Consider the following 17,324-nt stretch of genomic DNA (forward strand, 5'->3'; position numbering starts at 1 on the left):
GAAGAACTATGCCTTTGAACTGTGGTATTGTAGAAGATAATTCTCACAGATTGCCAAAAGAAATAACAGGAATGTCCTAGAAAAGGTGCAGCCAGAGTGCTCCCTGGAGGCAAAGATGATAAAGCTTCATCTCATATACGTTGGCATGATGCTGTTGTTGTTATGTGCCGTCGGGTTGCCTGCAACTCATAGCAACCCTATTTACAGCAGCTCTGAAGCCTGCTCTGTCCTCAGCCAGTCTCACTCCAACACACCTACTCCCGATGCCCCAGTTACTCTATCAATACAGCTCATCCGGGGTCTTCTCCTGTGCTGTCCCTCCACCTTTCAGGACATGATGCCCTTCGAAAGACTGATTCCTCCTGTCATGTGCCCAATATATGTGAGACAGAGCTTCAAAATCCTAGCCTCCAAGGACAAACTTTATTTCACCCTCTTCAAGACAGACCTGTTTGATTTCTTGGCAGTCCATGGTATGTTCAAGACTCTTCTCCAGCACCAAAACTCAAAGGCATCAATTATACTAAGAGAGGTTATTCCTTGGAGAGGGACATCATGCTTGGGAAGATGGATGGGGTAAGGATGGCACAGGCTAAGAAAGAGTTCTGTTGTTCGTGGGGTCGTTATGAATTGTACTCAGCTTGATGGCACCTAACAAGAACAATATGCATATACATATAAACACATAAACTCCTCCTCCCTCTAAAATAAAGCTCAATTCAAAAATGGCACGTTATAAATAAATGCAGCAACACAATGTATAATTTAAACATAATATACAAAAATAAGGCGCTTTATTTTTAAAAGGAACCCTACTGGCACAGTTGGTTAAGTGCTAGGCCATTAACCAAAAGGTTAATGGTTCAAATTCACCAGGTGTCCTGAAGGAAAAATATATAGTCATCCAACTCCATCGAGATTTACAGCTTCTGAAACTCTATTAGGCAGTTTTATTCTATCATATACAGTCAGTCTCATCCTATGTTATGTAAAGAATTGAATCCACACATGTGCTCTATGGGAGAAAGGTGGATAGCGGGCAGTCTACTCCCATAAAGATTTATAGCATCAGAAACTGGATGAAGAGTCACTGAGAGTTGAAACTGACTCAACAGCTGTGGGTATAATTTTGGTTCAAAATGGTGAAAAACATTTATTATTATGTTGATTGTTGTTGTTGTCATGTGCCGTCGAGTCGCTTGCGACTCATAGTGACTCTATGTACAAAAGCCCTAAACTCTGCTCTGTCCTGTGCCAATCACACTGTCTCTGACACTCCCATCCTAATTACCCCAGTCATTGAATCAATCCACCTCATAGAGGACCTTCCCCTTCTGTGCTGTCCCTCCAACCTCCCAAGCATGATGTCCCTCTCCAAGGACCAGTCTTTCCTTACAACATGTCCAAAGTATGTTAGGCGGAGCCTCAGAATCTTGCCTCCAAGGAGCAACCCAGTTTAACCCCTTCCAGGATGAATCTGTTTGTTTTCCTAGCAGTCCATGGTACTCTCAATACTCTTCTCCAGCACCACAGCTCAAAGGCATCAATTCTCATTCTATCCTCCCTGGTCATTGTCCAACTTTCTGATGCATAACAAGTGATTAAAAGACCATGGCCTGTATCAGATGCACCTTAGTCTCCAGAGAGACACCACTGCTCTTCAGTACTTTGGAGAGGTCCCTAACACCAGACTTTCCCATGGCTATGCGCCTTTTAATTTCCTGGCTACTGGTGCCAAGAGTGTTGACTGTGGAGCCAAGAAAACTAAAGCTGTGAACAATCTCAGTCTCTTCACCATCCATCCTGATGCTGCCAATTGGTCCAGTGGTGAGAATCTTTGTCTTCTTGACACTGAGCCTCAATCCATATTGGAGGCTGCAGTCCTTGACCCTCTGCAGCAAGCACTTCAGGTCCTCCTCAGTTTCAGCAAGCAGGGTTGTGTCATCTGCATAGCGCAGACTGTTGATAGATCTTCCACCAATCTTGACCCCACACTTCTCCTCATAGAGCCCAGCCTCCCGGATAATCTGTTCTGCATACAGGGTGAAAAGGTATGGAGATAGGACGCATCCCTGGCATACACCCTTCCCAATTTTGAACTATGCAGTGTTCCCTTGCTCTGTTCTGATGACTGCCACCTGTTCCAAGTATAGGTTTCTCATTAGCATGATTAAATGTTCTGGGATTCACATTCTTCTCAGAGTCAGCCACAGATTGTTATGATCCACACAGTCAAACGCCTTTGCATAGTCAATGAAACACATATACATTCCTCTGGTGTGACTGGAATAATGGGTGACTGGAATGCAAAAGTTGGGAACAGGGAAGAAGATTCAGTAGTTGGAAAACATGGACTCAGTGACAGAAATGGAACTGGAGAGAGAATGGTTGAATTTTGCATAATCAATGACTTATTCATAGCAAATACATTTTTTAAGAGACATAAACGCAGGTTATATACCTGGATTTCACCTGATGGTATGCATAGGAATCAGATCGATTACATATGCGGAAAAAACCGCTGGAGAAGCTCAATATCAGCTGTGAAAACTAGGCCAGGAGCTGATTGTGGAACAGACCACCAACTACTCATATGCAAACTCAAGCTGAAGTTGAGGAATTAAACCAAATCCACAGCATTATGTTGATTACACTGATAAAATAAGGAAAGTAAGAGTAGGTGGTCCTTAAACATTGTCAGTCCACACTTCTTTTTTCCTAATGTACACAGGTATTTTCTTGCCTCGCTTCCTCACATAAACTGTCTTTTGGCTCAAAACTATAAAGGCTTTCTTTTACAGTAGTAAAGGCCGAGCCATGCCTCACCCACATAATGGCACGGCCGCAGAACCAAAGGTAATGCAAGACAACACAGACACAGTGCTGGGAAAGCCCCACAGATGGAAAGAAGGCAGCTAGAGAGAGAGGCAGAGAGAGCCAGCTGCCTGCAATCAGCATCAGTTTCGCAAGCTGTGCAGGAAAAGCAGTTCCTCCAGGTCAATGCAGACCTTTCCAAGGAGCAGGTGTTCCAGCCGAGCGAACTGTTTACACTTCACTTCAAAAGGAACTGCTATCTTCTTGCTCATACTGGATGGTAGACAATAAATTTTTTTAAAGAATAATTTTTTCGTTTTCTAGAAAATGATTGTTGTTGTTGTTGTTATGTGCCATCAGGTTGCCTGTGACCCTATGTACAGCAGCTCTGAACCCTGCCCTGTCCTGAGAGAAAATGATAGTAAACAAAAGTAACTTTAAATTAAAACTGTTTTCATCAAAGGGGGGGGAAAAAGTAAGGAAAAAAAAACCACCAGGGTTGGAAAGATTATGGGGAAAATATACAATTCCAAAGTTTCTGATCAGAGAACAAATTGGTCTAATTTTGAGGGTTGGTTGGAAATTAAAATAAACTAATTTTTTAGAAAAATAAACCAAAAGGCAAAACTTAATAATGCACATATGCTTTTAACCAATACCTATCTATGCTTATAGGAATTATTCTAATGAGGTCATTGGACAAGTATACCAAGATGTATGTACAAAGATGTTTACAGCAGAATGATTTACTACAGACTGTTTCCAATTTATTGCTAAATGGAAAACAGTATAGAATTAGCTTAGTAAACTATGATTCATCCATATGATAGGATTCAAGCAGACATTAAGACGTACTATTATAGAATTAATAGGATTATGTGGGGAACATTTCTGTGTTATAGATTTTTGTTTTCTTAAAGATTTTTACAATAAATATGCAATTTCTATTTCTAGAACAGTAAAAGATGCAAAGATGAATTTATTGACATGAAATATATTCAGAATACACTGATGACAGAATAAGGCATTTCTAGGAAGTATGCATTACATGATAACATTTTAACTATATGATCATGAGAAGAGAAAAATAATCTGAAATTTACTGGCACATAAATATTAACAACGGTTTTCTCTGAGAAGTAATATTATCCAAAATTTTTGTTTGTTTGTTTCTCTGAAATTTCTACTTTTTTCCCCAATTAATATTGACCTGGGAACTAAAAGGGTCAAGGATAAAATCCAGCAGTCACATTTCAGGAGAATGATGGGCAGTCTTTTCCTACAAAGATCTGCAGCCTAGAAACTCAACAGAAAATCCTCTATGAGTCTGAAATGACTCAACGACAATGAGTAAAGGGCAAATAAGGAGCCCTGGTGGCAAAAGGTTACAATTTCAGTTGTTAACTAAAGGTTGGCTTTTCCAGCCCATGAGCAGCTTCACAGAGAGCTCTGCTGGCCTTGTAGTTGTTCTGTGCCATCAAGTCAGAAGCTACCCATAGCTGACCCTCCAGAGAGTTCATTTAATCGCACTGGAGAAGGCCTACCCTTCTCCAGAGGAGCAACTGGTGGATTGGAATCTCATGCCTTTGGTACTGCCGTGCAGCTTTTTACTACGAGACCACCTGCGGGAAGGATGTGCTGCTGACTCAAAGGCATGCAGTTTGAATCTATCAGCTGCTTCATGGGAGAAAGATGGGCATTGTCCCACAGGACTTACTGCCTCTGGAAACTCTTCGGAGGGTCAGCAATGAGGTGGTTCTGACTCGACAATGCATAAGAGCAACAAGAAGCAGCAGCTTCAGGGGAGAAAGATGAAGTCGGCTTCCATAAAGATTATGGGGAAACTTATGGGACAGTTCTTCTCTGCCCTACAGCATCTCTATGAGAGTCTTTAAAACAATTACATTAAAGTCTTACTATGGAGAGTTTCTCTATCAATTTTAATCATACTTCCTCCTCACTTTATCCTCCCAACTCAACGTATATGTCATGCCTGAATGAGTAAAATGGAGGGGGGGAAGTTAACTTCTGTTCTCAGGGAGTGCTGGTGGCCGAGAGGTAAGAATCTGCACTGCAATCCTGAAGGCATGAGGTTTGACTCCACCCCTCCCCCTCTACTGCTCCACAGGAGAAGGATGGGCTGCCTCCTCCCAGTGTGATTAACTGCCTCTGAAAACACTTTGGAGGGCCAGCTGGGGGTCGGTTCCGACTCAATGATGACAGCACAACTTAGAAAAACAAATAATAACATATTAACAATTCCCAAGCTTTAAAATGCTATGAAGAAATCTGTACTCCAAGTGGTTAAGTAAATGGATACAATTCTCCTGGAGAATCTGCTTAGCAAAATATATTAAAAAAGTTAAAATGTACATACTTTTTTTTACTTAATATTTATACTTCTAGTACTTTAAGATAATGAGTCTGCAAATATGTACATAAAGTGAGTTTATAAGAAATGAAGACAATCTGCCTCCTTAGTGCAGCAGACAGCATGTCAGTCTCATCATCTGAAGAATATGAAGACAACATTTAAACGTCCAACGGAGGAGACCAATTAAGTACATCAAAGGTGGTATATATACAGTGGTATATACCCAGTAGTCTTAAGAAGTAATGATGGAGATTAAGTATTTGTCATAGATACATCAAAAACATATTGAAAGAGAAGCATATCACAAAACTACATGCATCATCTGATGTGATCTGTATAAAAGTACTATATACTGTGTTTGCATATATGGCAGTGTGTGGGAGAGTGTCAGAGAAGCAGGAAAAAAAATCTTATTTTTTATCAAAATAATGAAAATAAAACCACCCCTGGTTTTCCTGGCTATTAGAAATGTCAACCTTTTGAGCATTTTCACTTTGCTTAGAAGCATTCTGAGCTCCACAAAAGTAAATTTTAAGATATTTTATCAGTAAATGGCTTTAAAATATTTGTTCAGTGTGGATATAGAAGTGTGGCATTAGGTCTGCAGTGTCAGATCCCCACCAGACACAGATTAAACAAAAACAACAAAAACCAAAACCATTCTCCTCTTGAGAACCTGCCTGGCTCTGTACATCCACCCTGCGGAGACTCAACTATTTCTGTCCTATTACTTCTTATTTAGCAGAATGTGTTCGGTGAAAGGCTAGAGGACTTAAGACTGGGTTAGGTAATCAGGGGCTAAGAAAAGCAATTTAACACTTTGTCTGAGATTAGGTTTAAAATGAAGTTCTAGCTAGGGTACAAACTCAGCTGCTAACCTGCTCTAAAGGGACTGTGACAGAAAAACAAATCAAGATGAGATTTTGATAGCAAGTAGTTTCCTTTACACTAACAAGTGACATTCTTATGCATGTCTGAGAACAGGATCCGGTATAGAATAAATAAATAATACTAAATTTTACCAAGATTTTAATTTTCCTCATTATAGTAAATATTTTTATTGCAAACCATATGCAACATTCCATACTCTCTCTCTCTCTCTCTCTCTCTCTCTCTATATATATATATATATATATATATATATTTACACACACACATCTCTTCCCATATATTCACACACACATACACATACATAATGCTGTTATTGTTGTTAGATGTCATCAAGTATGACTCACAGTGACCCTATGAACAAAGGATCTGAAACCAGTCCTGTCCTGCACCATCCTCACACTTCCTAACACACAGGAGCCCATTACAGTAGTCACTGCATCACTCCACCTGGTTGAGGGTCTTTCTTTCCTTAGCCTACCCTCCACCCTTCCCAGGATCATGTCCTTCTCCAAGGAATAGGCCCTGCTAGCAACATGTCCAAAGAATGTGAGGTGAAACCTCATCATTCTTGCCTCCACAGAGCATTCTGTCTGCACCCTCTCAAAGACATATCTACTTGTTCTCTTGGCCGTCCATGGGATGTTCAGTGCTCTTCTCCAACACCACAGCTCAAAGGCATCATTTATTTTTCTGTCATCCTTATTCATTGTCTAGCTCTCAGATGAACAGCAAGTAACTGGAAAGACTATGGACCTGAATCAGACACACTTTACTCCTCAAACACCTTACTACTCAAACATTACTCCTCAATCATTTGAAGAGGTCCCTAACTGCCGATTTTCCCAGTGCAGTGTGTCTCCTTATTTCCTGACTGCTGGTACCAAGGATCCAAGTAACATGAAGCTGTTGACAGTTTCAATCTCCTCTCCACCCACCATGATGCTACCTATTGGTCCAGTGGTAAGAATCTTTGTTTTCTTGACATTGAGATGCAATTCAACCAAAGGTTGCATTCCTTGATCTTCTGCAATAAGTGCTTCAAGTTCTACTAACTTTTATCAAGGAAGGTCATGTCAGCTGCATCACACAAGTTATTGATGAGTCTCTCTCCAATCCTGATGACTCACTCCTCTTCATCGAGTCCAAGTCCTCGGATAATTTGCTCAGCATACAGAATGAATAGGTATGAAGAGAGAATACAACCCTGACACACACTCTTCTCAATTTTAAACCATGCAGTGGTCCCCTGCTTTGTTTGCACAATAGCCTTCTGTACAAGTATAGGTTCCACATGGGCACAATTAATTACTCTGGGATTCCCAGAAAGCATCAAAAGAAGAAGTAGAGAATACATAGAATCACTGTACCAGAAATAATTAATTGACACTGAAAAATTTGAGGAAGTACCCTATGAACAGGAGCCAACGGCAATGAAGGCAGAAGTGGAAGCTGCACTGAAGGCACTGGCAGAAAATATGGCCTCAGGAATCGATGGGATACCAACTGACTTGTTGCAGCCTTGGATGTGCTCACCAGTCTATGCCAGAAAATTTGGAGGGCATCTATCTGGCCAATGGATTGGGAGAGGTCCATATTTGTTCCCATTCCCAAGAAAAGTGATCCAAGTAAATGTGGAAACTATTGAACATTATCATTAATTTCAATTCCAAACAAAATACTGCTGAAGATCATTCACAAACGACTAGAATAGTACATAGGTGGGAACCTGCCAGAAGTTCAAGCAGGATTCAGAAGAGGCCATGGCATCAGGGATCTCATTGCTGATGTCAGATGGATCCTGGCTGAAAGTAAAGAATACCAGAAGAATGGCTATTTGTGCTTTATTGACAAAGGCATCTGACTGTGTGAATAAAAAGTTGTGGCTTGATAATGTTGTTAGGAGCTGTCAAGTCATATATGACTCACAGTGACCCTATGAACCCTGTCCTTTGCCATCCTCACAGCCTCCTCTATGCTCAAACTCACTGTGCCATGAATGTGTCAATTGATCTCATTCCGGATCTTTCTCTCTTTTGACGACTCCCATACTTTCACAGGGTGAAAAGCTTAAAGGTTTTCATATCTAGTGTATACTTAATATACTGACTATCACAATGATAGATTAGTGATATCACAATCAATACTTTTAGAATCAGCAGTCAGGAGATCAAGAGACTGGGAAAGTCTGTAGTCAAGGACCTCTCCAAATTATTGAAGAGTAATGTCAGATTGTACACAGCTTTAGTTTGCTTGGCTCCATAGTCAACAGTCTTGGCACCAGCAGCCAGGAAATTAAAAGGCGCATTGCCATGGGAAAGTCTGCTGTTAGGGATCTCTCCAAAGTGCTGAAGAGCAGTGGTGTCTCTCTCGAGACTAAAGTGCGTCTGATACAGGCCATGGTCTTCGCAATCACCTGTTATGCATCAGAGAGTTGGACAATGACCAAGGAGGATAGAAGGAGAATTGATGCCTTTGAGCTGTGGTGCTGGAGAAGAGTATTGAGAATACCATGGACTGCTAGGAAAACAAACAGATTTGTCCTGGAAAGGGTTAAACCAGGTGGCTCCTTGGAGGCAAGGATTCTGAGGCTCCGTCTAACTTACTTTGGACATGTTGTGAGGAGAGACTGGTCCTTAGAGAGGGACATCATGCTTGGGAGGGTGGAGGGACGGCGCAGGAGAGGAAGGCCCTCTATGAGGTGGACTGATTCAGTGACTGGGATAATTGGCATGGGAGTGTCAGAGACAGTGCGATTGGCACAGGACAGAGCGGAGTTTAGGGCTGTTGTACATAGGGTCGCTATGAGTCGCAGGCGACTCGACGGCACATAACAACAACAACGTCAGTAGGAGGACTAAGGAGTGCCTGATTCAAGCCATGGTCTTTTCAGACACTTGCTATGTACGCACTTGAGAGCTAGAATTGATGCCTCTGAACTATAGGGTTGGAGAAAAGTGTTAAAGAGCCCACGGACTGCCAAAAGAACAAATAGTTATGTCTTAGAGAAGGTGCCATCAGAGCGCTCTGTGGAGGCAAAGATGATCAAGCATGCCTAAAGGCATGTTGCTAGGAGAGGTTATTTCTTGGAGAGGGACACCATGATTGGGACGGTCTTATGACAAATCCCTGTGTTCAAGCCTTCTTAATTCAGTAGTCAGATGAAGTACTGTAAGGGACTCATACAAAATAAACTCAAAATTGTTGAAGGAAACTATGGAATTTCCTAACTAAAAAACATTGTTTAGAGTTGTAGTTGTTGTTGTTGTGTACTATCGGGTCAGAACCGACCTACAGCTGACCCTCTGTCGGGTTTTCAGAGGCAGTTAACTGTCTATCCTTCTCCCGCAGAGCAGCTGGTGGTCTCGAACTGCATGCATTTGTGATTGCAGCACAGCTTCTTGCCACTAAGCCACCAGAGCTCCCTATTTAGGTTTAGAGTACTAAAAAAAAAAAAAAACCCAAAAAAACAAACAAACAAAAACCCAAACAATATTTAAAAACATATAAATATGCCACAAAACTTTCTTGATGAAAAATATCCAAATATTTCCAAGGCATATTTTCTTTTTATGCTTTAAATGTTTATGTGTGAAAAACATATGTTTCAACATAATACAACAGGAACGCTTTTCGTCATCATCCAAAAATTTTCCTTGTTTTAAAAAGGAGTCACACGATGGTGTTCCTTTAAGTAAGCTGTATTCTGAAAGTAGTTTAGAATGCACCGCATTCAACATGTATGCCACCTTCACATGCAACTCTCCAGGAAAGAAGAGCAACAGCAACAAATTTTATCTTCACAGCTCCCTTAATGAGATAGCGTTTTATTATTCTCATTTCAAATGGAAGATTTTTATAGCCCAAAGATTAACTCATCCAAAATCACAAAGCTTGAATCCAGGCCACCCAATTTTCCCCTGCCTCACTGTCAGTACGTATGGTTGGAATTCTACACTACTCACAAGCCACAGACCCTTACTAAGGTGCCAATTCTTCTGTTTATTCGTGGGTCATCTCATCTGTCCCATCTTCCTAGACTGTTGTGAAAATATGATATAAAATATGAAACTCTTTGAAGAACTTTAAGGCTCTATATAAATAAGCCATGTATTGAATATACCCAACCCTTGATATTTCCGCAAGTGAGAGATTATGTTCTAAAACACAGTCGTGCTAACACTTTTCCTTGCAGCCACCACAGAGCATCTTTTGTGATCTCGATCCAGAGGCCTGCAAAGTGGCAGACCACACAAAGCATGCCAAGGTCTCACCTGCAAAGCACAACACTTTAAACAAGGCAACATAATAAGTGCGTCTGGCATTTACTATTGAACAGCTTCAAGTCTCAAAAGCCTATATAAACAGCAGTGTGTATCCAAGGAAACAGATTTTCTTTTGAATAAAAATATTCTTGGTTTTAAAGAATGGTAGAAAAGCGTTTTTGTTTTTTCTCTTCATTTCCAAATGTCAAATCCTGAGACAAAAAAAAAAATCATGCTTTTAAAAATACACAGAAACATGAAGGGAAAGGCAATAAACAAAAGCAACTAAGGTGACATTGTAATTAATTAATTAACTACTCTAACCAATGACAATGTTATAAAACAAAATGCCTGTGAATGATTAAAAACGTACAGAACTCTGACATGGAAAACAACGTATATGAACTTTTTAAATAAACCAGTATAAAATAAAAATTTTATTTTCCATTTTAAAAAAGGGGGGGAAATGTACAGAACTCTGGTAAACAAAGGATTACAATGCTTCCTTACCTCCCACATGTAGACATTATTCTTAACCTGAGATCTTTTCTTCTTATCACCAACAAATGGCCCAAACTTTTTGCCTTTTAAAATTGGTTTGGTGGCCCAGACACCTTAAAAATAAAACCAGCATTTTAATATTTAGTAAGTAAAAAGCCAGAGTAACGAAAAGCAACAAAATGAAATCAAGTCCTCAATGACAGTTTCTAACTTTCTTTCTTTAAACATGTTTGTCTTTTCTACATATTCTATAAAGAACTCATATAACTCATTTTAGGAAAAAATATTTTATATTTCTTTTTTTTTCATATAAATCTGCCCAGATAGGACAATCATAGTATTTAATACTTAAACCAAAAAGCACAATCATAACTTAAAAGAAAAATACTATAATGTAGTGAAACTCAGTAATTTTTAAACTACTTTTTTGCTCTTCTACAGATTTCAAACTGTATCCAACAAACATAAGTGGCTTTTATACATTAGAAATACAATTTTACAACTTTTTAAATACTTTTAAAGTTTATTTGCCTAAAGTAAAGTATAATATCCTCTACTTGCTAGATAAACTTCCTGAAAACTTAACTGTTTGGACAGCCATTCTTCAGAGTTTAAAACAGGCATGATTTGTTCTGTCCTGTGATAGTCTTGGATGTATTATTATTTTCTATTCATCGGTCAGAAATCAAACAGACACCATGGAGAGGTAAATGGGTAAAACAGCAGGAATGGCCCAGGAGTCAGGGGAACTGGGGCCTTGACGGACTCTGTCATTGACAGCATCATTCTGGGCACCATTTCTTCATACACAGAAAGAAGGAAGAAAGTGTGGACGAGTTATGGACCCCACTTCTCTGTACATCTACTATGGATCAAATTTTGATAACCCAGCTAATAATCTGTTAGTCGAACTATAAAATCAACTACTTCCATGAGAACAATATCAATGTTCAAATTGTCCATTATGCAAACTTTAAATGAAGATTATCAAAAGCATTTATTAAAAATATATTCACATACACTTATATAAAAATATAAAATCAGAACATGAGACATACATTAACCAAAAAAAGGATTTATAATAAAAACATCCCAAGCGTTGAAGACTCTCCTTCACAGGGTCGCTATGAGTCGCCTGTGACTCGACGGCACTTAACAACAATAAAAACATGATATTCCAAGACAGTATTTTGATTACATTTTTATAACTTACTTCTTTAGACGTCTAAAGAATAAGCCATAAAAACAAAACCAAAAGCACATAAGCTTTCTTTCTGAGAAATCTAGCCCTACAGCATTCAGATAAATTGGGGTCATATCTATCATTCATTCAAAAAAGACACTGTGGTGGTGTAAGTGCGTAGTGTATCAGGCTGCTAACCAAGAGGTCAGCAGTTTGCATCCACCCTCAGGAACCTAGTGGAAGGTCACTCTGAGGCTGAACCAACTCCCTGGCAATGTGTTTGGTTCTAAGTTGACCACTCATTCAAATACCTACTGAGGGTCTAGACAATGTCAGGAATTAGCAGTATAATTATAAAAAACAAACCACACAACACAACATGAAGGTTCTTCAAAATAAAGGGATTGATGTGAAAACAATTAAAAAATTATAAAGTAATCATTATAGCATAAATACACTCAGTTCATAATAGAATCAGAGGGAACATTATATTCTACAGGGAAAATAAGAGACCAGAGAAAGGGAACATTTGAGTCAAATTATGATGGATGGTGTGTGTTTATGTGTATGTGTGTCTGTAAACACACTTCTGGGTTTATTTTTATAATCTATGTCTACCTTGGATTCTTGATGGAAAAAAGAAAGACCACAGAATCTTTGCAAATCAAAGTACAAATCTATTGCTTGGATGCTGAGCTTTTTACTTTAAATGGCCCCAAAAGAAGCATCCACGCAGCCTGTTCCTTATCCTGTCTCTCTCGACGGTCGTACTCTACTCACCTATCCGGTTCTTGTCCACAGCAGATGGGAAAAGCCTCACTTCCTCCGGAAGTCCTCGAAGCACATGTTCAGGGACTTCGGCCAAAGTCTCAGTGGCTGCCACAGGCTCGGTAGCGTTCTATAAATCAAGAAACAGAAGGATCGTAGAAAAGGAAGCAAAACCAGTCAACATTTCATTTTCCAGCCCAATAAGCAAATATGCAAAACTGTAACTGAAACCTGAGGCTGGCAGGTCAAGCAAGCATTTCAGCAGTGGCTCTGATGCATGTTTGTGAATCTCCAAAGGAAACCACTGCAACCTTCAAGCATGTCTCTGTTAACCTATTTTGTTCCAGGCACCTGTGGCCATTTTCAAACTATGTAAATCTCTGGCTCCCCACAGCTTTAAATTCTCAATTAATCAAGCAACAAAATGGAGTTTATGCACAGCTTTGACTGAAGGGCTACCACTTGACAAATCAACATTTCATACGTCATGAACACTGCAGGCACATACTCCTAAAAGCTACTCTAACTACCTCAACCAAACCCCATCCATGCTCTCAGCAGCAATTCACCTAAGACTGGAGCTCAAAGGCTTCCCCACCCTAAAGACAATGAAAAAATTGTTTTGGCCCCTTGCTGGGAGTGTAACCTTTCCAGGAAATACATTTTAGCACAATATATCAAGTCACTAAACAGTTAAGTCGCCATTCTGTCATGAGGCTACTAAGAAATAAAGACTTTCAAAAAAGTGCTCACCAAATTATAGGCTATTCTTAAGGAAAAAGGTTTTATTATTATCAAACACGGATCTCAGGAAGCAGGAAAGGGAGTTTCTGTCCACTGCTACAAAGTGACTATTACTTCAAAAAATAGCTTTTAAATTGGGAAAACTAAAGGCCATTAACTGATACCACAAAAGAAATGGTGTAGACCTCACTGCTAAGAATTATGGGTTTTGTAGTGTGAGTGTTTCAGAGTGTTTTAGTTCACTACAAAAGGAAACATTGCTCAAGGTCTTTTAGAAGAACAGATGCAGGCAAAAAGCAAACCCAAGGGCTAAAAAAAGGTTAATTTTCCCCACAACAATGAAGCTCTTGTAGTTGTCAAGAACGTTATGTGCCAAGGAAAGAAGACTATCCAAGGCTGCCGCTCCTAGCATTTTAATTTTCTATTTTTCACATCTTTTGACTGCTTCGAGAGAAATACATTTCAAAGCAAGGAGAAAGGCATTAATGAGGTCTATTCACCATGCACTGTGGCCCACTTGGGGATGGAATGCACAGGAGAGAACGTTTATGGCCTGACAGTTATTTCTTGGGCAGAGAAGAGTCACCAGTCTTTACCGTTCGGAAGACACAAATACCTCTCCCCACTGCGTGATGACAACTCTGCCTCCTCCCCCCGCCCTCACTCCCGCAACATCCTCACAAGCAATTCAAATGCCTTCTGAAACATGGCAGTACCGAATTTACCTGCGGAAAATGCTCTGAAGGAATTTTTAATTAGTCAACATGTGAATGAAATTAGTACACACATTTCTCACTGGAATAGTGTCTTGTTTTTAATAGTTTAATCTATAAACTGGATGCCTGGAAATGTGACTACTTCCTTTCCAAAAGGGAGAAGGTTATTGTGTTGTTAAGTTTCCGAAACTACATAATAATTATGACACTAATAAATATTATCAGCAAGTATTCACCACAGTTCCAATTTCTACTACTAGTCAGCAGAAGCCTTAGCAGAAGCGTTAGCATCCCTTTTCTCAGATGCAACTCAAAGGAAATATTGAAAAAGATGTGACACCATTTAACCTTCCCAAGAGCACAGCACTTTAAAAAGACCACGTGGCTTCTCATCTAAACTGCTTTTTCGAGGCATTCCTCCAATAATACCAATAACAGCATTTATTTACCAAGGATGTCCTCAGTCTGAGACACTGTGTTATCTCATAGGTATGACAGAGTTTACTACAAAGAGTACCCCGGATCCCCTTATATACACCTTCTCTCTCCCTCTACACACACACACACAGAGAGAGAGACAGACAGACTGATTGAGGCCTTGAGAAATTCTAGGGCTCTGTAGGGTCTGAATATTTGTCTTACTACAGAATCCACATATATGAAAACAGTGGGGCTTCTAAATAAAAATCTGCTAGAATATCATCTCAGATCTTCTGCCCTGAGACTTAAGGGGCATGTTAGCGGAAGGAAAATCTATAGTCATTCCTATAGAAAATCTAGAACTTAACTTTAAATTGAAGATCACTTGGATAGAAATTTCTGAAACATTGTGAATTTAAAAGAAAATTCCTATGTATTCATTTACTTGCTTCTGGCTAGCCCACTGTTTCATTTGGGTTCTTTTATCTCATGAAGGAAAGCTTTCCCACCCATTTATTTTGGTATCTTTCATGACGGGGCTCAAACACAACAAAAACTCTCTTTGCTGCTGTGTTGATTCCTACGAAGACCTGACCCTTCATTGGGTTTCCAAGGCTGTCAACCACAGAGGAAAACACTTCCCATATTTCTCCCGTAGAGCTGCTCAGAGATTCAAACACCAGCCAGGCTTGGTTGGGTTAGGTGTGAAACTCCCTACATACTAGACATCCAAAGCTCCTTCACATACAGTGAACAAATCTCAACCTGCACTCTCCCATCCTATACAGGCCTTATGTGTGTCCTTCAACCAACTCCTACAAGTTGGGATGTTGGGATGTTTACAGCAGAGGCTATGATTAGTGTCTAGAACATTTCTACAAGAACCAACGAGTCAAGAACTAGAAGAGGAATATGTGAATGGGACGATCTGCCTAAAGATAGTCACCTTCTTTCTTAATTTTCCTTCATAATGTGTATTCCAATTTTAAATAATTGTATAATTACAGCAGCTATGAAGACAGATGGTGCCTTATCTTATTCCACGTTGCATTTCCAACGTTTAGCAATGCACTTCAAATGTTTGTTGTCACTGGAATATTTGTTGCATGAACAAATAATTCTTTGTAAGCTAACACATCTTTTCCGAGGGGGGGAAGGGGGACAAAACCCTCTGTCACTGAGTCAATTCTGACACATTGTGACCTTACAGGGAGTTTTTGAGGCTGTAAATCTTTACAAGAGAAGATGACCAATCTCTCTCCCTCGGAACAAGCGGTGTGTTGCAACCACTGACTTTAGGTCAGCAGCACAACGCTACGCCACCACTCTTCTTTTATGGAGAAGGGGTTACAGAAATTAGTAACATATAAGGAAAGTATTCTCTCCACATGTGCCTGCATTTCCTGAATCTGAGTATTATTCTGGGTTTTATTTTATTTTAACAAGAATTATCCTTTGTAAAATATGCTCATTATTTCAAGATGTCAGTTTACAAATATACCTTCAGATCAAAAGAATGTTAAAAAAAAATTCCCTACCACATCATAAACTGCAATCTCATGCAACACACACACACACACACACACGTGCGCGCACATATACATACATACATGTAGCAGCTTCAGGTAGAATATTATGCTCTAACAGAATCGTCCTAGTTCTTACCCATGTTGTTGTTATGTGCCGTCGAGTTGCTTGCAACTCATAGCGACCCTATGTACTACAGCCCTAAACTCTGCTCTATCCTGTGCCAATCTCATTGTCTCTGACACACTCATCCCAACTGCCCCAGTCACCAAATCAATCCACCTCCGAGAGGGCCTTCCCCTCCTGTGCTGTCCCTCTACCCTTCCAAGCATGATGTCCCTCTCCAAGGACCTGTCTCTCCTTACAACATGTCCAAAGTATGTCAGATGAAGCCTCAGAATCCTTGCCTCCAAGGAGCAGCCAGTTTAACCCTCTCTAGGATAAATCTGTTTTTCTTAGCAGTCCATGGTACCCTCAATACTCTTCTCCAGCACCAAAGCTCAAAAGCATCAATTCTCCTTCTATCCTCCCTGGTCATTGTCCAACTCTCTGACACATAACAAGTGACTGCAAAGACAATGTCCTGTACCAGACGCACATTAGTCTCCAGAGACACGCTGTTGCTCTTCAGTACTTTAGAGAGGTCCCTAACAGCAGACTTTCCCATCACAATACGTTCTTTAATTTCCTAGCTGCTGATGCCAAGAGTATTTAATTTCCTGGCTTCTGGTGCCAAGAGTATTGATTGTGGAGCCAAGCAGACAAAAGCTGTGAACAATCTCAATCTCTTCACCATCCATCCTGATGCTGCCAATTGGCCCAGTGGTGAGAATCCCTGTCTTCTTGACATTGAGCCTCAATCCATATTGGAGGCTGCAGTCCTTGACCCTCTGCAGCAAGCACTTCAGGTGCTCCTCAGTTTCAGCAAGCAGGGTTGTGTCATCTGCGTAACGCAGATTGTTGATAGATCTTCCACCAATTTTGACCCCACATTTCTCCTCATAGAGCCCAGCCTCCCGGATGATCTGTTCTGTATACAGGTTGAAAAGGTATGGAGATAGGACGCATCCCTGGCATACACCCTTCCCAATTTTGAACTATGCAGTGTTCCCTTGCTCTGTTCT

At 40.1% G+C, this 17,324-nt stretch overlaps 1 protein-coding gene across 1 annotated transcript in view; it reads right to left on the minus strand.

The window, feature by feature from the left end:
- PRDM2 (PR domain containing 2, with ZNF domain) overlaps positions 1–12,911 on the minus strand; it is a 134,854-nt gene extending 121,943 nt beyond the window's left edge. The window contains exons 1-2 of the mRNA XM_006883634.1: positions 12,806–12,911; positions 10,852–10,955 (exon numbers count right to left, since the gene is read on the minus strand). Of these exons, the coding sequence (XP_006883696.1) occupies positions 10,852–10,860 (9 nt within the window). The 5' untranslated portion in view covers positions 10,861–10,955; positions 12,806–12,911. The remainder of the gene's footprint in view (positions 1–10,851; positions 10,956–12,805) is intronic.
- Between the last annotated feature and the right edge of the window lie 4,413 nt (positions 12,912–17,324).

Source organism: Elephantulus edwardii, unplaced genomic scaffold, assembly GCF_000299155.1.
Source record: "Elephantulus edwardii isolate Elephantulus edwardi_28Jun2011 unplaced genomic scaffold, EleEdw1.0 scaffold00028, whole genome shotgun sequence".
Lineage (NCBI taxonomy): Eukaryota > Metazoa > Chordata > Mammalia > Macroscelidea > Macroscelididae > Elephantulus > Elephantulus edwardii.